This window comes from Argopecten irradians, chromosome 2, assembly GCF_041381155.1.
Source record: "Argopecten irradians isolate NY chromosome 2, Ai_NY, whole genome shotgun sequence".
In the NCBI taxonomy this organism is placed as follows: Eukaryota; Metazoa; Mollusca; class Bivalvia; order Pectinida; family Pectinidae; genus Argopecten; species Argopecten irradians.
Window position 1 is genome coordinate 58249112 of NC_091135.1, and position 23248 is coordinate 58272359.

General features: G+C 37.1%; 1 protein-coding gene across 2 annotated transcripts in view; it reads right to left on the reverse strand.

The window, feature by feature from the left end:
- LOC138316062 (src kinase-associated phosphoprotein 2-A-like) overlaps positions 1-23248 on the reverse strand; it is a 56955-nt gene that overhangs the window by 15537 nt on the left and 18170 nt on the right. Inside the window, exons 2-4 of one of the 2 annotated variants that reach the window (XM_069257539.1) lie at positions 9890-10030; positions 7439-7501; positions 2198-2278 (exon numbers count right to left, since the gene is read on the reverse strand). In XM_069257539.1, coding sequence (XP_069113640.1) covers positions 2198-2278; positions 7439-7501; positions 9890-10030 — 285 coding nt within the window. The remainder of the gene's footprint in view (positions 1-2197; positions 2279-7438; positions 7502-9889; positions 10031-23248) is intronic. The other variant, XM_069257541.1, reaches the window with a different exon arrangement.

Consider the following 23248-nt stretch of genomic DNA (forward strand, 5'->3'; position numbering starts at 1 on the left):
TATATAACACTGACAAACTTCAATAATCAAAATCAAAGATGTTGTTGACCGATCAGTCCCAATATGCAATATGCAGGTCCTAGGAGTACCTACATATAAAATTTGAGACAGATCACTTCAGTACTTTCTGAGAAATAGCGGTAACAAACTTCAATTATCAAAATTCAAAATGGTGGCCTGTCGGCCATCTTGTTGACCGTTCGGACCCAAAATGTAATTAGGGACCTAAGGGAACCTGCACATGAAATTTGAGACATATCCCTTCAGTACTTTCTGAGAAATAGCGGTAACAAACTTCAACTATCAAAATCCAAGATGGCGGCCTGGCGGCCATCTTGTTGACCGATTGGTCCCAAAATGAAATATGCACAACAAGGGCCCTAGGGGAACCTACATGTGAAATTTGGGAGAGATCCCTTCAGTACTTTCTGAGAAATAGCTGTAACAAACTTTAACTATCAAAATCCAAGATGGCAGCTTAAAGGCCATCTTGTCAACTGATCAGTTCAAAAATGAAATATGCACAACTAGGGCCCTAGGGGAACCTACATGTGAAATTTGAGAGAGATCCCTTCAGTACTTTCTGAGAAATAGCGATAACAAACTTTAACTATCAAAATCCAAGATGGCGGCCTGGCGGCCATCTTATTAACCGATCGGTCCTAAAATGCAATATGCACAACTAGGGCCCTAGGGGGACCTACATGTGAAATTTGAGAGAGATCCCTTCAGTACTTTCTGAGAAATAGCGGTAACAAACTTTAATTTATCAAAATCCAAGATGGTGGCCTGGCGCGCCATCTTGTTGACCGATCGGTCCTAAAATGCAATATGCACAACAAGGGCCCTAGGGGAACCTACATGGGAAATTTGAGAGAGATCCCTTCAGTACTTTCTGAGAAATAGCGATAACAAACTTTAACTATCAAAATCCAAGATGGCGGCCTGGCGGCCATCTTGTTAACCGATCGGTCCTAAAATGCAATATGCACAACTAGGGCCCTAGGGGAACCTACATGTGAAATTTGAGAGAGATCCCTTCAGTACTTTCTGAGAAATAGCTGTAACAAACTTTAACTATCAAAATCCAAGATGGCAGCTTAAAGGCCATCTTGTCAACTGATCAGTTCAAAAATGAAATATGCACAACTAGGGCCCTAGGGGAACCTACATGTGAAATTTGAGAGAGATCCCTTCAGTACTTTCTGAGAAATAGCGGTAACAAACTTTAACTATCAAAATCCAAGATGGCGGCCTGGCGGCCATCTTATTAACCGATCGGTCCTAAAATGCAATATGCACAACTAGGGCCCTAGGGGAACCTACATGTGAAATTTGAGAGAGATCCCTTCAGTACTTTCTGAGAAATAGCGGTAACAATCTTTAACTATCAAAATCCAAGATGGCGGCCTGGCGGCCATCTTGTTAACCGATTGGTCCTAAAATGCAATATGCACAACAAGGGCCCTAGGGGAACCTACATGGGAAATTTGAGAGAGATCCCTTCAGCCCTTTCCGAGAAATAGCGGTAACAAGAAATGTTAACGGAAGGAAGGACGGACGGACGGACGGACGGACGGACGGAACCCATTTGTATATCTGTTACTGTTAGATTCGCGGTTTGTAAGTTAGTCTGCCGTAGGTTAGTAAGGCTAACAGATGCAGCGTACTCACTAGTATAAGTACCGATACTGAGACACACTTTCGGTGAGAATAATTAATACCTTATTGTAACATTAAAAATAAGTCTAAAGTAATTTAGTGGGAAATTGTAATGTGACTGAAACATGAATGTGACTGAAACATGTGATAAATGGAGAACCTCGGTATAGGCTGCTGTACAATACACAACGTACGTTGCAATACACAGTGTCAAGTTATCTCCCATAGTTCCGGAAACTGTCGATAGGATTACCAAGGTATAGTGTTCCGGGGATCATTGAAAACCAGAGTGATTCCATGATGGCAGGCGTGTATTACACACGACTCCATTAAAAACCTCCAAACATTATATAACGTAACGAAGTACTAAGGATAAACCAATCCATATACATATAAAACATGCACAAAATTGAAGAAAATGTCAATGTGAACAGCATAGCTTTGTTTGATTGTATCGTTTGAGAAAAAAACTTTATTCAGCTTCCTCACATGAAAATATAATATTTCTGTGACCTTGACCCTTGGTAGTACTTACTTTGGTCGGAGTAAGGATCCTCACCGTCATCGGTTGTAGAGCTTCCTCCTGTACGAGTCGACTCATCTCCTTTGTCAATATCTGTAGCACAAGGAACATATGTTTTATTGAACTATAAATCTCATAGTAAACTATCCAGAAAAATTATGAAAACAAGTTTAAAGGAACATCAAAATTTTCTGTATACATATTTCCATCCTTCCAAGTTTGTTCCAAGCTATGTAGGGTAATGCAAAAATACCTCTCTGTGATTGTTTTTTTTATTCTCTGTGATTGGTGTTTTTAAACATGTTTTTTACGATATCTGTGACAATTTCCCTTAGAAAGTTTATTGATTATCATTTGACAACATAAATAGATCTGGTACAGATATCCAATACAAGCCAAAATGTTTGAGGACTGGAAAGTAAACTGATTTCCGCCACAGATTTAATCACCACAGAAACGCTTTCTATACATTCCATGCAACATGTCTATAATTTTTTAATCAAAATAAGATTACTTCACCTGTGAATTTTGTTTAAACAATTTAGTAATGTGACTATACACATTGAATTTTGTTAGGTTTTTGTGTTTAAAAGTTGTAGTAACCTTTTATCCATAACTAGATTAATATGATACAAGTGTTTGATAAAGTGACCTTGCCACGCTGACCTTTAATAATGTGACCTTGCCACGCTGACCTTGGGAGTTTTATTACACAGCAATATGTAATATGTACTGAAGAGTTATAAGGCTATGTTCATGTTTCTACACAAGGGATAAGTTATAGACAGGTAAATATAGTTATATATAGACATGACAGGTGACTTGCTGCTTTTACAGAGTGACAAAAGAAGTTATTGGTATATCTCACTGATGAAGTGCTATCTTTTCTGTTGAAATTCAAGTCAAAAGTAACATGCTAATCTGGTATTTACCGGTAATAACACATCATGTGACATGCACAAATTTAAACAAGACAGTATTTGTATATGTACATCATTTAATTCCCCTCTGTTGAGCATGAACAATGGTGGTAAAATAGACTTTTTGACCTCTACATACAGATAAACTTAACTTTAGTAACACGGCACAATATAAATGATGATATATATAACGATTCCCCTATTGGGCCCCGCCCCTCCTGCACCCGGGGGGTCAGAGCCAAAATTTATAAAAGGTTCTGTTCCCCTTCCCCCAAGGATGTTTGTGGCCAAATTTGGTTACAATCCATGCAGAACTCTAGGACAAGTAGCGATTTATAGGATTTACCTCTATTACCCCTATTGGGCCCCGCCCCTCCTGCTCCTGGGGGTTCAGAGCCAAAATTTATTCAAGTTCTGTTCCCCTTCACCCAAGGATGTTTGTGGCCAAATTTGGTCACAATCCATGCGGAACTCTATGACTAGTAGCGATTTAAATTAAATGTTGACGAACAGACGACGCGCCATGACATAAGCTCACCGGCCCTTCGGGCCAGGTGAGCTAACAAATCATATCTATACATCATGTGGAGATGACAAGTCGATAGGATCTCTACCATTACAACCTCATACATATTGAATTGCACATTTAATTGTTGAAATATGGTGAACAGTTTGCATACCATGTTTTCAAAGTAAGTGAAACAAAATACCAACTTCTGCATCGTGGTCTATCAAAGTTACTTCTCTTTGGAAAGTAAGTACATACAAAATGTACAGGGGGAGATAACTCCATCACAATCACAATGTGATATTGAAATTTATTTCAAAGTTATTCAAACAATGATAAATGGGTTTATAGTAACTATAAATTCGATTTATTTTCGTTCTGGTTCGAACTCACGGCATTTGGAACAGACCACTCTCGATAGTGCGGGAACATACAATATTTTCCAGTCTTTATTTTGGTTTTATTTACCTGTTGTTAAAAAAACTCCATGAAGTCAATGCAGTTTGGGTTTTTAAATCATTTTGCTTCGAGATGATTCACACGGCTACTCTATTCATAATTAGAGGCTCAGGAAATTTAAGGTAGTTTTGACGCGGGCGTTCCGATTTCAAACCGGCCTGTGGTCTCAAGCGGAAGTGTGAAAAAACAGAGAGTTTCTTTCAATTTTGTCGATCACTGGAGTTCTACATTAATCAGTTCAGTTTTGATATTTCTAGAAATATAACGGAAGTTTACATAGTTTCACATGTCATTATTTCCCGGATTCTTGGAGATTCAAGATGTATTCGGACGGCTCCGTTGTCGAAGGTCATGTACACATAAAACTGTAGGACCCACTACAGTAGATACGTTTACCGCTATCACTAAATGGTTAGCCTTATTTTATATATTGTTTGTTCCAAATCCAACACTTCAATATATATTAGAGATATTTATTATCACAGTATTTCGGTAAAGATACTATTGTATGTATTAAGTTTCAAATGATACGTTTCGAAACATACTACACCAAACGTACACTTGTATGGCACTTCTACACTCTTCCGTTACACAGTAGATAACGTTACAGGACCTTCTGTCTGTCCCCCGTGATGACAACAAAAAAGCAACTAGGTACGTGCTAGCGTCGTTTGGTTCTAACATTATCCAACTCAATGATATGATGATGTCATCTTACATATCCTTTTCCATTTCGCGTACGACTCTAAGACTGTTAAAATAATACAAATAAGGTTGTAGTTCTATGACTATCATGTGGTAAGCAGAACTCATCACAGACTCACCACTGATCACTACCAAAATAGATACATGTAAACATTGCGGAACGTCTCATTTGAATGTGCAAATAAAGGTACATTGTACATAACATTGTTTTATGTATCTATACATGCAACGGACAGCAGTTGCTCAAAGAGGGACGGTCTGTATACTATAACACAATGTATTTTGAAATCCATAAGGTTTAGCCCTTTGGGAAATCAACGGGGTTTATACTATCAAATTCAACCACTGACTGTTAAATATTTTTGAAATTGAATATTCATTCAATTTTATAGTAAAAACAAAAACAGAAAAAATATTTAAAGGACCTGCTTCACGAACTATAGAAATGCCCATGAACCAGTTTTATTAAAACCAAAAATTATATAGTAGTAACACACTGAAGTCAACCCATGAAAACCATATAGCCATACAAGTTACATGTTAAGATGCTCATGACTCTAGGAGTATTAACAGTGAGGGTTATTTTTTTTCGTCCAAAATGCTATCAAAATAATGTTGTATGTCATACCATCATCTCAAGAGAATAATTACACCTGTAACTACATATCATGCATGATCACAATTAAATTTGTAGGTCAATAGTAACAAATGAAATTGCAGTTATATACCTGGTATGCCAAATTTTGAGTGATATTTTCAGCCGTGTCAATTAATGTTCATTCTAATGTTGCTACATATAACTTTTATATTGATTTTATTAAAATTGTTTCGTAGGCAAATTTTCACTGATCGTGAAAGAGGTCCTTTGTCATTTGATAAATTAAACAAAAAGCAGCCATGATAGTACAAAATGCTATATATATATATATACAGTGTGAGAAGGGAAAAAATCCATCAAAATGCATTAAATCATTGTTAATGGTTCCAGCTGAAAACAAGGGATAATTGTGTGAGCATTGTGGAACAGATGTTCTCATGCACATGTACTGGTTTATGTGCAGGCAGATACAACTAGGAAATCTGGAAATGGAACAAACCTTGAAAGCATGTTGTTTCATGGAGTAAGTAGAAAATTGAAAGATGTCAGAAATATACCTATAACTACATGTATATGCAACACTGATTCACAGACCACTGGAAACAACTGCATCGCCCATCTTGAATCTTTTCAGAAAAAATGTTTTTTGTACATCTACACATATATACGATCAGCTATTACTAAAGGATATGACAATAGGTAATCAAAGAAATCTCTTCAACCCAGATGTGAAAGATAGACCTGAGTAGCCAGCTTTGCTTCCATTACTACATCAATATTGTTGGTTGGATATGTAAAATGATTAGGGCTGGATCTGTATAACGAAATACTGGTTTGTACCGATATTTAACAACGTATCGGTTCCCGATACAGCAACATGCTGTTGTATTGCTGTATCGTTCAAAAATTAAATACTACCATAGTTCACAACTTTTGACAGAAAATATCTGTTAAAGGTCATTTAATATACAATCTGGACAAAGGATTTCTGTAGCATATTCTGTTGATAGGAAGCTAAGGGTCAAGCTTCAGACTCACTTAGATACACCAGAAATGTGTTTGCGTAACCATGATTAGCACAGCACATGACAACTTGTAATTGCATTTGGCATGACTCGCAAACAACTATTTTGTTCAGAATATGTCTTTAGTTTTCACAGTATCAGTAACAATTTTAACATGAAAAATATCTTCAATACGTATCATGTATCGTATCGGTTCAGCTGTTCCAATACCCAGCCCTAAAAATGCTATTATCAGTTGTGAACTTCTGTGGGTGTTTTTTAATTTACAGATCTTCAAAAGTTTCAAAATTTTCCCCCTGCAATTAGTCATGTTCTTTTGGAAAAATGGGTTCAAACATTTTCTTAGATAAGTTATAATGTGATCATGAAGATCAGTTGAGAAAATGAAGAAAAAGTTTGCCTATAGCTATTTTATAGGTTATTCCTTGCAGTACCTCTATAAGAATGTCATCACTAGGAGAGTATGTGTGTGTGTCACTTTCTTATTAGGAAAATCTAAAAGCATAACCCAACGATTGTATATATATATCCATTCACTTGATTGGGCATTTTTGATTCCCATCCCAGAACCCATAGAGTGACCATGTGTTGTCTAAAACCTGACTGGTGTCTGTTAATTGGATTATGGGATGGCAATGACATGGAGAGAGGGCCGGGGATTCAGAGGAGAGTTTTTATTCTGTGGTGATGAGACCCGACACTTTTCTGAAGGGAAGTTCAGGTTCTGGAAGTTTTTAGTCATAAATTTAAATAAAAACCAAACAATACAAAATATCAAATATCAAACTACAATGAACAATCCAAATTTTGTAAACCGTACAGATTGTTGTTTACAAACACATTCAACTATGATATAAAGAACAAATTTGTTCTATATAGCGGTATCTAATTACAAATCTAGACTACACACAATCATACTAAAATACCATTAATATAACATTTAAGAAATTAAAAAAGGCAAAAATATGATGAAGAAGTGTTATATGATTCCCGATTGGCTTTTGTCATGCACCGCCAGCCAATGAAACAGACTCTTACCAAGGAAGGACATTGACAGCCTATTTTTCCAAACAGACCATGTGGACGGAGAAGAATTTGAAGCTAGAAGTTGAGTACAACATAGAATAAATACACAAAGAACAGATCAGTGCTGAGCAATGTTGTTAATTCATTAGAGATGTATATCACAAAATGTTTCATTCTGCAAAGGTTTCACAAAGAGAAAAGGAATGTATAGATTGTTAGTATATTTTTAACTTTGTTTCCATAAATGATTTAATGCTGGTGTAAAGTGGAGTTGGAAGTTATAGCCAATTGCATGTGGTTACTAAATTAGTATAAGTATAAGGTGTAAGTTATAGACAGATGGTAGGTATAGACAGATGGTAGGTATAGACAGGTGGTAGGTATAGACAGGTGGTAGGTATAGACAGGTGGTAGGTATAGACAGGTATATAGACAGGTGGTAGGTATAGACAGGTATAGACAGGTTAGGTATAGACAGGTGGTAGGTATAGACAGGTGGTAGTATAGACAGGTGAGTAGGTATAGACAGGTGGTAGGTATAGACAGGTGGTAGGTATAGACAGGTGGTAGGTATAGACAGATGATAGGTATAGACAGGTGGTAGGTATAGACAGGTGGTAGGTATAGACAGGTGGTAAGGTATAGACAGGTGTTAGGTATAGACAGGTGGTAGGTATAGACAGAATGGTAGGTATAGGCAGGTGGTAGGTATAGACAGGTGGTAGGTATAGACAGATGATAGGTATAGACAGGTGGTAGGTATAGACAGGTAGGTAGACAGGGGTAGGTATAGACAGGTGGTGGGTATAGACAGGTTGTAGGTATAGACAGATGATTGGTATAGATAGGTGGTAAGAATAGACAGATGGTAGGTATAGGCAGGTGGTAGGTATAGACAGGTTATAGGTATAGACAGGCAGTATGTATAGACAGACTGTAGGTATAGACAGGTGGTAGGTATACACAGGTGGTAGGTATAGACAGATGATAGATATAGACAGGTGGTAGGTATAGACAGGTGGTAGGTATAGACAGATGGTAGGTATAGACAGGTGGTAGGTATAGACAGGTGGTAGGTATAGACAGGTGGTAGGTATAGACAGGTGGTAGGTATAGACAGGTGGTAGGTATAAACAGATGGTAGGTATAGACAGGTGGTAGGTATAGACAGGTGGTAGGTATAGACAGGTGGTAGGTATAGACAGGTGGTAGGTATAGACAGGTGGTAGGTATAGACAGGTGGTAGGTATAGACAGGTGGTGGGTATAGACAGATGGTAAGTATAGACAGGTGGTAGGTATGGACAGATGGTAGGTATAGACAGGTGGTAGGTATAGACATGTGGTAGGTATAGACAGGTAATAGGTATAGACAGGTGGTAGGTATAGACCGGTGGTAGGTAAAGACAGGTAATAGGTATAGACAGGTGGTAGGTATTAGCAGGCGATAGGTATAGACAGATGGTAGGTATAGACAGGTGGTAGGTATAGACCGGTGGTAGGTAAAGACAGGTAATAGGTATAGACAGGTGGTAGGTATTAGCAGGCGATAGGTATAGACAGATGGTAGGTATAGACAGATGGTAGGTATAGACAGGTGGTGGGTATAGACAGATGGTAAGTATAGACAGGAGGTAGGTAAAGACAGGTAATAGGTATAGACAGGTGGTAGGTATAGACAGGTGGTAGGTATAGACATGTGGTAGGTATAGACAGGTAATAGGTATAGACAGGTAATAGGTATAGACAGGTGGTAGGTATAGACAGGTGGTAGGTATAGACCGGTGGTAGGTAAAGACAGGTAATAGGTATAGACAGGTGGTAGGTATTAGCAGGCGATAGGTATAGACAGATGGTAGGTATAGACAGGTGGTGGGTATAGACAGATGGTATGTAAAGGCAGGTGGTATGTATATAGACAGGTGTAAGGTATAGGCAGATGATAGGTACAGGCAGGCAATAGGTATAGGCAGGAGGTAGTTATAGACAGGTGGTAGGTACAGACAGGACGTGGTATAGACATATGGAAGGTATAGACAGATGGTATGTAAAGGCAGGTGGTATGTATATAGACAGGTGGTAGGTATAGGCAGATGATAGGTATAGACAGGTGGTCATAATGGACAGGTAGACAAGGTGGTTGTCAGATTCTGGTTGCTATGGACTGATTGTTGTTATAGTCTTTACTGTCATAGACAGACAGATTAATTCATTTCTATAAACAGTATACCATAAAAACACTGAACCTATTCAATTTTTTTTTACAATTTGTATGCATATTACTGCTTCCAAACCATCAGTAAACAATTAAAATTATTTTTCAGTTCCAAATTAAACACTTGCAATGGATGAATAAATGTAACATATTCTTCATTTAATGCTTTACAATCTGCTAATTAATAGATCGATAAATTAAAGTTTCTAATAGTTTTAAATTACACAGTTTGAGCATCTCTGGTTTTACCTGCTTTAGATTTCTCGGGTGCTAACTGTGGATATTCAACCAGAAGCTTATTGATCTTCTCAACCAGGTTTTGACGCTGTTCAACACATGATTTGGAAAGTTTTTCATTTTTTAAAGTTTCCTGGAGAAAGGTATCCACATCTGAAAAAATGCAAAAGAATAAAAAACTAATTAATAAATACTTCAAAATCAAGTCATGTTATAAGTATCTCATAGAGTTCAAGCTGGTTCAGGTCTATAGGCTTGACTGTGCTGTGATTATATTTAAATATTAAAGGATAATTTATACAATGAATTCAATCATCGATCATCAGAGTTTGTTTGGCTTTTCTTTAACAGAAATCACAGGAATTTTGATTATTTAATCTGTCTCCTAAAAATCAATGTAATTAGTACTAGTATTGTATCTTGTTGACGTCCAAAATTGTTACAGTAGTACAGGTGAAATTTGATTAATATACAGTATGTCTAGGAGAACCAACATATGAAATTTATCCCTCACTTTTCTGAGAATGCGGCAGAAAGTGCAAACATACTACATATAAAAAATTTGAGACAGATCGCTTCAGATACTTTCTGAGAAATAGCAGTAACAAACTTGTCAACTATCAAAATCCAAGATGGACTCCTTGGGCGGCCATCTTGTAAATCGAGTAGTGATAACAAACTTTAACTATCAAATTCCAAGATGGCAGCCTGGCGGCCATTTTGTTGACCGATCGATCCAAAAACGCATTATGCACAACAAGAGCCTAGGGAAACCTACATATGAAATATGAGAAAGATCCCTTCAGTACTTTGTGAGAAATAGCGATAACAAACTTTAACTATCAAATTCCAAGATGGCAGCCTGGCGGCCATTTTTTGTTTGACCGATACGATCCAAAAAGGGACGGAAGGAAGGACGGAACGGACGGACACGGACAAAAAGCCAAAAACCCTTTTTGGTATTGGTAATTGTGAAAATAAAATTAAAGATAAAAGAGTAATTTTATTATTGTAAGGTTCATGTACTCTATGTAAAACACAACTATAATCACATTTATACACGAGTTAACACAAAACAATAACAACAACAACCAAATGGACATCATCATCATGGACTTTGGCCAAGCATTTGACAAAGTCCCAGACCAACACCTACAATACAAACTCCAAATATTACAGTATCACAGGACAAACATTTACATGGATTACAGATTTCTTATCACACCGCACCCGAACAGTTGTACTTGAAGGGAAATAATCAGAAACTAGAAATTGTCACCGGGACAATTTGACGGGCTTTTCACCTTAAAGTTATTCCGGTCAAGGCCATTTATATTAACAAACTTGTCAGCCCTTTATTTCAGCATCCTGCAGGCCCAATCTAAGATATCTAGGCCTATCAGAACTTCAGAAGAAGTCATTTGGATAATTTAGATTTTTTGGCCCCTGTGACCTTGAATATAGGTCAAGGTCAATCATATTAAAAAAACTTGGTAGGCATTTATGTCAGCATGCTACATGCCTAATATTAGGTGTCTAGGCCTTCTAGAATTTCAAAAGAGGATTTGTTAATGAATTTGTCAAAAAATTGCACTTTTGAACTTTGACCCTTATTTACAACCGAAAGTTCACGTACAACAGAAAAGTGGTAATTAAATTAATTGTTTTATTTTTGATTCTACATTACATATCCAAAAATCAAAGAAATTGGCTTTGTGGTTAACGAGCTACGGCTGTCTCAATGAGCTGTATTTTCACTGGATCATTTTCATAGCTCTAAAATCACAAGCACTCTGTGACCTGGGATGAAGGTCAAGGTCGTTTATTTTTTCAAACCTGATAGACAACTACCTAAGCATAAGAATAATAACTAGAAATTGTCACCGGGACAATTTGACGGGCTTTTCACCTAAAAGCTACTTCGTTCAAGGTAATTTATATAACACTTGGTAGCGCTTAGTTTCAACGTACCAACAGTCCGATACCAGGTCTTAGGCCTTTCAGAACATTACAATAAGTCATTTGAAGATTTTAGGATTGTTAGCCCGAGTGCGCTTTGATATAGGTCAATCACATTAATAAACTTGGTAGGCATTTATGTCAGCATGCTTCATGCTTAATATTAGGTCTCAAGGCCTTCTAGAAATTGAGAAAAAGATTTTTTTAAAGATTTTGTCGAAAAAATGCATTTTTGAACTTTGTCCCTTATTTCCAATCGGAAGTTGACGTTTTTCAGAAAAGTGGTAATTAAATTAATTGTTTTATTTTTGATTCTACATTACATATCCAAAAATGAAAGAAATTGGCTCAGTGGTTAACGAACTACGGCTGTCTAAATGAGCTGTATTTTCACTGGATCATAATCATAGCTCTACAATCACAAGCACTCTGTGACCTCGGATAAAGGTCAAGGTCGTTTATTTTTTCTAAACTGATATTCAACTACATCAGCATCCTTCATGCTTAATAGCAAGCCTCTATACCATGTAGAACTTGACAAGAAGATGTATCGTGATTTTCACCGACAACGGCGAATTTCCATTATGAGTCAATGATAGACCGGAATATGACATTTTAGAGAAAAATGTACAATTACAAAGTTTCTCAGTATACTATTCTACATAACATATAAAAATATGAAAGGAATTGGCTCAGTGGTTAACGAGTTATGGCTGTCTAGGTTAAACCGGAAGTGACGTCATTGCGGCCATATTTGAATTTGAATCAACATCATATTAACAAGAATTAGTCAAGGTGATAAGTGGAAGATCTTGTGTGAGTTTGGGCTTGATCGGACTGGTGGAATTAGAGGAGATGTTTAAAATATAACTGTCGAAAATTGGCAAAATTTCTTTGTTAAATATTAATTACGTCATAAAAAATTAATTAGTGAACCAATTTTAAATGCCCACTACCTTTCCAAAACAGCTTTTAATTTTTAAAATGGAAATGTAAAACGAGATTGATAATTTTGTAGAGTCGCAAAAGTTATCAACTTACCGGTAATTCTACACTTATCATCACCTTCTGAACAATTTAATTTAAATAAATAAAATGTTAATTTTCATAACGCGGGTCGTCTTATGTTTCCCGCCATCGTCCTAAATGCCGTGCGGTAGTTGATTATCACTGCGCCAGAAGGCAAAACAGTGAAATGAAACCCAACTGTTACCATATATTACGCAGGATATCTTGCATAAGCTTCATGTTCTAACCTCATCTTAGGCCATCGATATATATTTTCTTATGTTATCTGTGATTTTTAGAAACCTTTAAATTTTGCTCCGGAAAGGTAGTGGGCCTTTAAATTTGAAGACATTAAAATCTTTAGAATGACATACTGAATCAACGTATTGAATAAAATTGGGGGGAAAATGAATAATAAAAAAAAATCTAACAAGGACATAGTCATTCAGATCCCCCGCCAATGGAGATATCAAAGCTAAAGTAAGTTTGATTGTGGAGATTTATGTGTATGGAAAAAAAACAGGAAAAAGTGCAAAAAATGAAAACCTAAAGAGAGCAAAAGGTACTACTAGACCATAAAATGAATGTGTCTATGAAGTGGAAATATCTCTGCTGGTTATGCTCCGGAAATGAACCTGCTACAAAAATATGATATTTTCAGCAATGTTTCTATGGTTACAGACAAAAGCACAAACAGTGAAAACCTAAATATAGCAAAAGGCACTACTAGATCATAAGAACAATGTGTCTATGAAGTTTCATGGAAATATCTCTGCCGGTTTTAGAGTTGTGCTCCGGAAACGATTCTTACACAAAAATCTGCCATTTTCAGCAATGTTTCCATGGTTACAGAAAAAAGTACAAAAAGTGAAAACCTTAAAATAGCAAAAGGCACTACTAGACCATAAGACCAATGTGTCTATGAAGTTTCGTGGAAATATCTCTTCTGGTTTTAGAGTTATGCTCCGGAAACGAACCTGGTACAAAAATATGATATTTTCAGCAATGTTTCCATGGTTACGGAAAAAATGCAAAAAATGAAAACCTAAAAATAGCAAAAGGCACTACTAGACCATAAGACCAATGTGTGTATGAAGTTTCGTGGAAATATCTCTACTGGTTTTAGAGTTATGCTCCGGAAACCATTCGTACGACGGACGGACGGACGGACGGACGGACGGAACCCATTTGTATATCCCCCGCCAACTTCGTTGGGCAGGGGATAAAAATAGTCACTTTTGGTAAACTTTGACCTCATAGCGAGATTTTTAACAAGACATATTTTGTGGAAACATGTATTGGGTAAAAGTTAGATATGTCCATTCTCTACAGTAAAATACCTTCAGTTTTGAAATAGCTTTCATAATTCTTGAGTTATAACAGATTTTGTGTTTTTTAGGTTTTACGTCATGGCGGCCATTTTGGAAATTTTGACCTACTTAATTTTGTTCGTGGAACACCTTCAGATACGTGATTTTCACATACTGAAATCATTTTTATCCTATGTCTTACCGTTTGACTGATAGAGCGTTCACAAAAACAGGAAGAAGAATAATAATAAGAATAATAAGAATAAGAAACTTAACGAAAACAATAGGTCTTTTCACAAATAATGAAAAGCCCTAAAAATACCAGTTACATCAGGAGTACCTCAAGGAACCTGTTTGGGCCCAATACTTTTCCTTATATATATAAATGACTTCCCACAATATACATCAAACACATGTACAGCACCCTCAGACTCTTTGCAGATGGCAGCATAATATACAAAACCATACACAACACACAAGATGCACTTAAATTATTTTTTTACAAGAAGATCTTTACAACCACAAATTACAACAAGTAACATCTTGCAAATATCTAGGCATCATATACAAAACAAGAGGCCCATGGGCCTTAACGGTCATCTGACTATTGGCATAATACAACATATATAGTCGTTCAAAGATTTTAGCCAATTTGACCCCTGTGAATGAAGATCAAGCAGGGTTTCATTATCTTTCAGGGGAGGTGGTACAAATTGCAATTTCAGGGGGTACTTTTCTATATCATCTGTATGCTATCTAATGTAATTTAGCCCAAATCAGGCGGTACCACAGCCAGGTTTAACCGGCAAAAGGTACTGGATACCGCCTCGATATTGAAACCCCTGATCAAGGTCATTTTTTTAAAAAACAAATATGGTAGTCCTTCATACTAGCATGTCAAGATCTTATCCTATTTGACCCCTGTGACCTTGGATGAAGGTCATGGTCATTCATTTGAACGAACTTGGTAGCTCTTCATCCAAGCAAGTGACAGGCCAAATATTGGGTCTCTAGGCCTCCTAGTTATTCTCAAAAAGTCGTAAACATTTCAACCTATTTGACACCTGTGACCTTGAATGACAATCAAGATCATTAATTTGAACAAACTTAGTAGCCCTTTATCTCAGCATGCTGCAAGCCCAATATGAGTAACCTGGGCCTTTCAGTTCTTAAGAAGAAGTTGTTTAAAGATTTTAGCCTATTTGACCCCTGTAACATTTGAATGAAGGTCAAGGTCATTCATTTGAACACACTTGGTAGCCCTTCATCCCAGCATGCTACCAGCCCAATATCAGGTCTCTAGGTCTCTTAGTTATTCACAAGAAGTCATTAAAAAATTTTAGCCAATTTGACCCCCGTGACCTTGAATGAAAGTCAAGGTCATTTATTTGAACAAACCTAGTAGCGCTTCATCCCAGCATGTCACAGGCCCAATATCGGATCTCTATGCCTTCTAGTTATTCTCAAGAAGTCGTTTAAAGATTTAAGCTCATTTGACCCTGTGACCTTGAATGAATGTCAAGGTCATTCATTTGAACAACCTTGATAGCCCTTCATCCTAGCATGCTGCAGGTCGACGTCCAATATGAGCATCCTTGGCCTTTCGGTTCTTGAGAAGTTGTTTAAATATTTAAGCCTATTTGACCCCTGTGACCTTGAATGAAGGTCAAGGTAATTTATTTGAGCAAACTTGATAGCCCTTCATGTCAGCATGTCATGGAACCAATATCAGGTCTTTAGGCCTCATAGTTATTCATATATGTTTGAACGATTTTAGCCTTTTTGACCCCTGTGACCTTAAATGAAGGTCAAGGTCATTCATTTGAACAAACTTGGTAGCCCTTCATTCCAGCATGCTACAAGCCAAATTTCAGTACCCTGGGCCTTCTGGTTCTTACGAAGACGTCATTTAAAGATTTTATCCTTTTTGACCCCTGTGACCTTGAATGACAGTCAAGGTCATTCATTTGAAGAAACTTGATAGCCCTTTATCCCAGCATGCTATAGGCAAATTATCAGTACCCTGGGGCTTTGGGTTATTGAGAAGAAGTTGTTTGAATGAAAAGTTTATACACAGCTGACAGTGCACAATGACGGACTGTGCATGATGACAATAGGTCATCCCGACCCTTCGGGTCAGATGACCTCATAACTTACGATGGGACACACACATCACTGCAAATGCTAACAAGACACTAGGATTCTTAAAATGAAATCTCCAGATAAATTCACAACATATAAAAGAAGTTTTGTACAAGACATAATGGAAAACATCAACTGGACCTCATGATCATTACAAACATGTAGAACAAGGACACATTTAATATTATTTTATATAATCATACACCATCATGTGGCAATAGACATATAGTCAATTCTTAATCTGACCAGACTTCAGGACCAGACAATCACACCCATTCACATAACTGCCACCAAGGATATATTCAAACATTCATTTTTCCCACACACAATTAAACAATGGATCATCCTCCCGGTGGCTCATGATCAGCACAAAGCACTACACTTGAGGTCTTCAAGTCACATATCCAAAAAAAGGTCTGGAAGACCTAAACCCCACTCCCTACAAGGGGTCAGGTGCCAATTACACCTGGTCAGGTAATACCTAATTATTTATAACTACCTAATTAAAGGTGGGAGGGACAGGTACAGGTGTGTCTATATATAGGGACTGTCAGATACACTGTAGCTAGTCACCTGTACACAGTGGTATTATCAAATGTTTACCTGTACAGGTACATCATCCCATGATTTTATTGTGCTTGCAAATTGATACACAATTTATTTATGTTTTATAACATATGTTTAAAACTATAAATATATATATATATATTTGTGTCTTAAAGAGAGGAGATATTGTATACATATTTTCAATGCATATAAATTAGGATTATTCAATGATCAATACCTTTGTTATATAGATATAAACACATTTATAAGCTTATATTATATATATTATATGTACCAATGATTGATTACATTGATTTTGGATCTGGAAAAAAAAAACCCAAAAAATTTGTCATATATATTTCAGATAACATATTTACTAATTTGATGAATACAATGCAAATCATTGTATGAGTGAATAAGTGTAAAATGGTATGGCAGTTGTAATATGTACAACTTTATAAAAGGATATACACTATATGAGTGTAGGACAAAAGCCCCCCCCCGGACAAAAGCCCCCCCAGACAAAAGCCCCCCGGACATAAGCCCCTAGGACAAAAGCCCCTTAGGATAAAAGCCCCTCCGGACAAAAGCCCCTTCTTTATAAAATAATGTATTTTTTTCTTATTTCTATTTTTTTTTTTTATTTATTCGCTATTTGATACATAATAATTTGGTAATATTAGAGAAGAGTGTCAAACATAACAAAAATGCATAATTATGATGTGATCATTTGAATTCTTTTAATTTTTTGAGTTATTGATATCAAAGAAAGAATAAAAAAAAACATGTTTACATAGACATTAGAATGTTATATATACAAGAAGCCATTAATGTTTTCTTTCTAATAATACACCTACCAGGCCAACAGCTTGATATTTGCATTGATTTTATATATATAGATAATTAGGAAAGTATGTTTAATTACAAAATATTTCTATCATATAGTGTCATAATTATATTAACATCAATATAATTTTTTACATTTTTTCTATAAATCATTAAGGTAGGTCCATACTTTTGAAAATCGCGCCAATTCATTTGACACTATACCGGAAGTTGCGGAGGTTGTTTTGAATTCCAGAATGGTTTCCGATACGCCCACGACATCACACTTGGATATTTTTTCCATAAGGGGTTTGGTTTGTTTAGTTTTACGTCCTATTAACAGCCAGGGTCATGTAAGGACGTGCCAGGTTTGTTGGTGGAGGAAAAGCCCGGGAAGTACCCGGAGAGAAAAACCACTGGCCAGCGGTCAGTACCTGGCAACTGCCCCACATGGGATTCGAACCCGCATCCCAGAGGTGGAGGGCTTGTGGTAATATGTCGGGACATCTTAACCACTCGGCCACCGCGGGCCCCAGTTCCATAAGGGAAAATTGTTTTACATATAATATTGAATGTTTAAAATCATTAAATAAATCAAATAAAAGCAGTGAAGTGAAAATTATATGCTATCTCTTGAGGTTTTTGCGGTCCCTGTCGTAAATGGGAATGGATTTTTAAACACCGGAAGTGCCGTTCGTCACTATAAATCATAAGACGGGACCCGGCCGGACCGAAATCCGGAATTTTAAAAAAATCGCATACGGATTCCTTTTTAAACACCCAATTTGGAGAAAATCATAAAAACAAACAGACATAAACCAGATATAATATCACAAAAACGTATGAACTGATGTGGAATGTTTTTTTTTTTGCGGCATGATTTTCAAAAAATAGTCAAATATAACCCATCTTAGCACTAGATGAAATGGGGGTAGGGTTGCGAGTTACAAACTTCAAGCTTACAAAATTGTGAAATTTTGATCCGAGGACCCCGTGTTGTTATATGATATTTGAAAAACATATTACCTTGGGCATATCATATACAAATATTGTGAAAATTGACATGGGTTTAGCATTTCCTTTTTGGCCTATTCATTGATTTTTTACGGGCGAAAATATGGCAAAACATGGTAATTACGTATAAAACGGTCCCTGGGAAATACAGAGATCACAAAAATTAGTTAGCATTTGTTTAAAAAATAACTAATACCCGGCCGTTGAGGTATATCCCCGGCACCGGACCGTGAAAAGTCTGGCATCGTAACGCGGGGACAAAAAAGCATCAACAGGGATCGAGACATAAAGTTGGTATAACTGTTTCTCACTCGATGTAAAATAATATTACAGAAACTCAGCACCCAACACTAATTTATGAAATTTTTTCATTTTTTCAGCAAATTTCCATAACTGGATGGTATATTTCGAGCTCAAATATCTCAAAAAAAAGTAGTTCGAGAACACCCATTTATCTTTACAGATTTGAAATCTACATGAAAAATGCAAGGGAAAAATAAGACCTGTTAGAAAAAAATGACATGGGTTTTTTCCAAAAGTATGGAGCTACCTTAAATCAATTTATCAATTTTTTTTAGTAAAATCCCAATAATTCAGTAAATTATTACATTGTGTCTTATTTTGAACTACATGTATATTTGAAGAAAAAAATATACAAGAAAGTATATATTTTTTTTTACTATATCTTTTAATTTAATCTTTTTTGAAAAATGAAGGGGCTTTTGTCCTCTATTTCATTAGTATGGAGGGGCTTTTGTCCTAGGGGCTTATTTCTTAAGGGGCTTTTGTCAGGGGGGGCTTTTTCCGTACCCCACACTGAGTGTACCCCACACTATATACATGTATGCATACATGTAAATATATATATATATATATATATATATATAGTTGCATGGATCTGGAAATAAAATCTACAATTTTGTTGAAAACATCTCAGGGAGATATACTTATAGTATCAAAAAGGATGTGCGCATGGTCAAAAATTGTACAATATATCAGGATGGGGAGGTATAAGTTATAATTATAGTGGTCATCAGAGGGAAAAGGAGGGTGTTGCATGGCCACCCAGGATCGATTTTTTATTTTTTGGCGCAAATATTACATCAATCGGCACATAATACATATCGGGAACAGTACTTATTCCATGAATAGATTAATCTTGCGAATACAGCGCCACCTTTTATAAGTTTTTACGGCCGATTCCTACTTGTGCGCCTTTAATGTATCATATTAAGGCATACAAAAGCCAAAGATAAATTATTTTGGTGTAATAACATAGCATTTCGTATTATCTTTTTAATGATATACAATTCTTCATCATATCTGTTGGGGTTTTCTTACAATTTCCAGTTTTGCTCTTAATTTTTTCATGAAAATAGAGCAATTTCATTTCATTAGTTTTTAATTAATTCCTTAGATAACAATGACAAACCCTGAGTACCCTAAAATTTTAGCAATCAAAAACATCTTCGAATATAATTTATTGACTCATGAAAATATTGTGTTGATGAATCACTGGGTATGCCGACTTTTTTGCACTTTTGTACGGCTACCCCCTTTATTTCTTACCCAATATCTAAGTACTGAGAGTCCTGAGACTTAAAAATGTTAAACGAAAACTGTCCTTCTCTCGGCTCTATCATGAATCATACTTGAGTAAAACGTATCCCATGTAAGTTGGTGTACCACAGTTCGGACAAACAGACATATATATTGACCTTTGACCTAGTTTTGCCTATATATCATATAGCACTTTTCACAAAATGTTAATTTTAGGGTCATATATTGAACTAGACAATATGTTGTGTCATCAAGCAAAATAAGGTCAATATCACAAATATTTCCTACACCACTTGTCATAAGTATTTCCTATTTGTGGTCATCATGGGTTTATTTTACTTATAAATAAGCAAATATACCATTAAGCAAAACGTATATCGGTGTAACTTATATGTTGACCTTAGATATTTCTCAAAAGAATATGCTGTTGTTTTGATGTCATAAACATGTTATGGATAACTAGGATTTCATTCTTAAGCCAAACAGCCCATGTCTGACTATTATTAACGCAATAAAACATGGTAAAACAGTAATGAACAAGAGATCCCAGAGGGATCTTGGCGCCCACCAAAGAATGATCAATGTCTGAAAATGGAAAGAGGGATCTTTTCCCTGCTTTTCAAACTTTTTCAAACACACTACATATAAAATTTGAGACAGATCGCTATAGTACTTTCTAAGAAATAGTGGTAACCAACTTCAACAATGAAATCTAAGATGGCGGCCGGTTGCCTATCTTGTTTACCGATCAGTCCCGAAAGGCATTACACATCTCGTCCTGTGCGCATCAGTCCTATGCACAACTATAGTACAAGGGAACCTATGCATGGAATTTTGAGAAAGATCCCTTCAGTACTTTCTGAGAAATAGCGATAACAAACTTTACATAACAATATCAAAAATCCAAGATGGCTGCCTGTCGGCATCTATGTTCACGATCGGTCTCTCCAAGAATGCTCGCAAAATGGAATATGCCACAACTAGGTGCTAGGGGAACCTGTATATGAAAATTTTGAGAGTTGAAGATCCCTTCAGCACTTTTTGAGAAATAGCGGTAACAAACTTTAACTATCAAAATCCAAGATGGCCACCTGTCGGCCATCTTGTTTACTGATCGATCCCAAAATGCAATATGCACAACTAGGGTCCTAGGGGAACCTGTATATGAAATTTGAGAAAGATCCCTTCAGTACTTTTTGAGAAATAGCGGTAACAAACTTTAATTATCAAAATCCAAGATGGGGGCCGCCTGTCGGCCATCTTGTTCACCAATCGGGTCCCAAAATGCAAATATGCACAACAAGGGTCCTAGGGGATCATGTATATGAAATTTGAGAAAGATCCCTTCAGCACTTTTTGAGTAATAGCGGGTAACAAGCTTTAACTATCAAAATCCAAGATGGCCGCCTGTCGGCCATCTTGTTCACCGATCGGGTCCCAAAATGCAATATGCACAACTAGAGCCCTAGGGGAACCTGTATATGAAATTTGAGAAAGATCCCTTCAGCAGTGTTTTTTTGAGTATAGCGGTAACAATCTTTAACTATCAAAATCCAAGATGGCCACCTGTCGGCCATCTTGTTTACCGATCGATCCCAAAATGCAATATGCACAACTAGGGTCCTAGGGGAACCTGTATATGAAATTTGAGAAAGATCCCTACAGTACTTTTTGAGAAATAGCGGTAACAAACTTTAATTATCAAAATCCAAAGATGGCCGCCTGTCGGCCATCTTGTTCACCAATCGTCGGTCCCAAATGCAATATGCACAACAAGGGTCCTAGAGGGATCATGTATATGAAATTTGAGAAAGATCCCTTCAGCACTTTTTGAGTAATAGCGGTAACAATCTTTAACTATCAAAATCCAAGATGGCCGCCTGTGTCGGCCATCTTGTACACCGATCTGTCCCAAAATGCAATATGCACAACTAGGGCCCTAGGGTAACCTGTATATGAAATTTAAGAAAGGATCCCTTCAGTACTTTTTGAGAAATAGCGGTAACAAACTTTAACCATCAAAATCCAAGATGGCCGCCCTGTCAGCCCATCTTGTTGAGGGGCCCGATCGGATCGGTCCCAAAATGCAATATTGAACAACAACAAAGGGTCTGTGCTGGGGATAAACCTACATATGAATTTGGAAAAAAGATCCCTTTAGCAGCTTGTTCTGAAGAAATAGTCGCGAGGGGGTGGTAAACAAGAATTGGTTAAGGCGACGGACGGAGAGGAAAGGGTAAGGGACGGACGGGACCCACGGCACGGAAAGGCGATTGGAAATAGCGCCACCATCTGAGTGGATGTCGCGTGCGGTCTGAGAGTAGAAACTACAATATAACTCATGCCAAGAGGTTGGAACCTGATCACTATATGTCGTATCCTCTAGCCCACTGTTTTTGGGGAGAAAATACCTGTGTAGGGCAAACAACATTAGATATGTGAGCGCTGACGCTAGGAGCTCATTCAATAGACGTTCTTGAGTCGTCTGACGTGTTAGTCACAGCGCTATGACAAGATGCCCTATGATGGTGCCTTGTGAGGCAAGACACAGGATCCGCCTGGTTAGTTAATGCCAGGTGTCACATCTGTTTTGAAATACAGGTTCTGGAGTTTCTTTTAGTCGGAAGGAAAGTTTGAATGATTAATATTATGTAATTCCCCCTATTTGGGCACCCATCCCTCATAGCGCCCTAGGGGGTAGCATACGAGCCAAGAGTAATCTATACAAGTACTGGTCTCCCCTCCCCATGTGGAAAGATAGTTTATCTGGCCCAATTTTGGCACTACAATAGACCTGTCAGTGAGTAAAAACATATCCTCCTGGTCCTAAGGGTAAGGCAAGATTTATAGCACATCCCTGATCTCATCGATTCCTATCCCTTTTTCCTCCGTGCCTGACCATTATGGGAGAACCCCACGCTACCTTTAACTACTCCCGAAGAGCCCCCGCGTTCAGCAGCGCAACATTCCCCCCCCCGTCGCCCCTCCCCCCCCCAAGTTCTCGTGT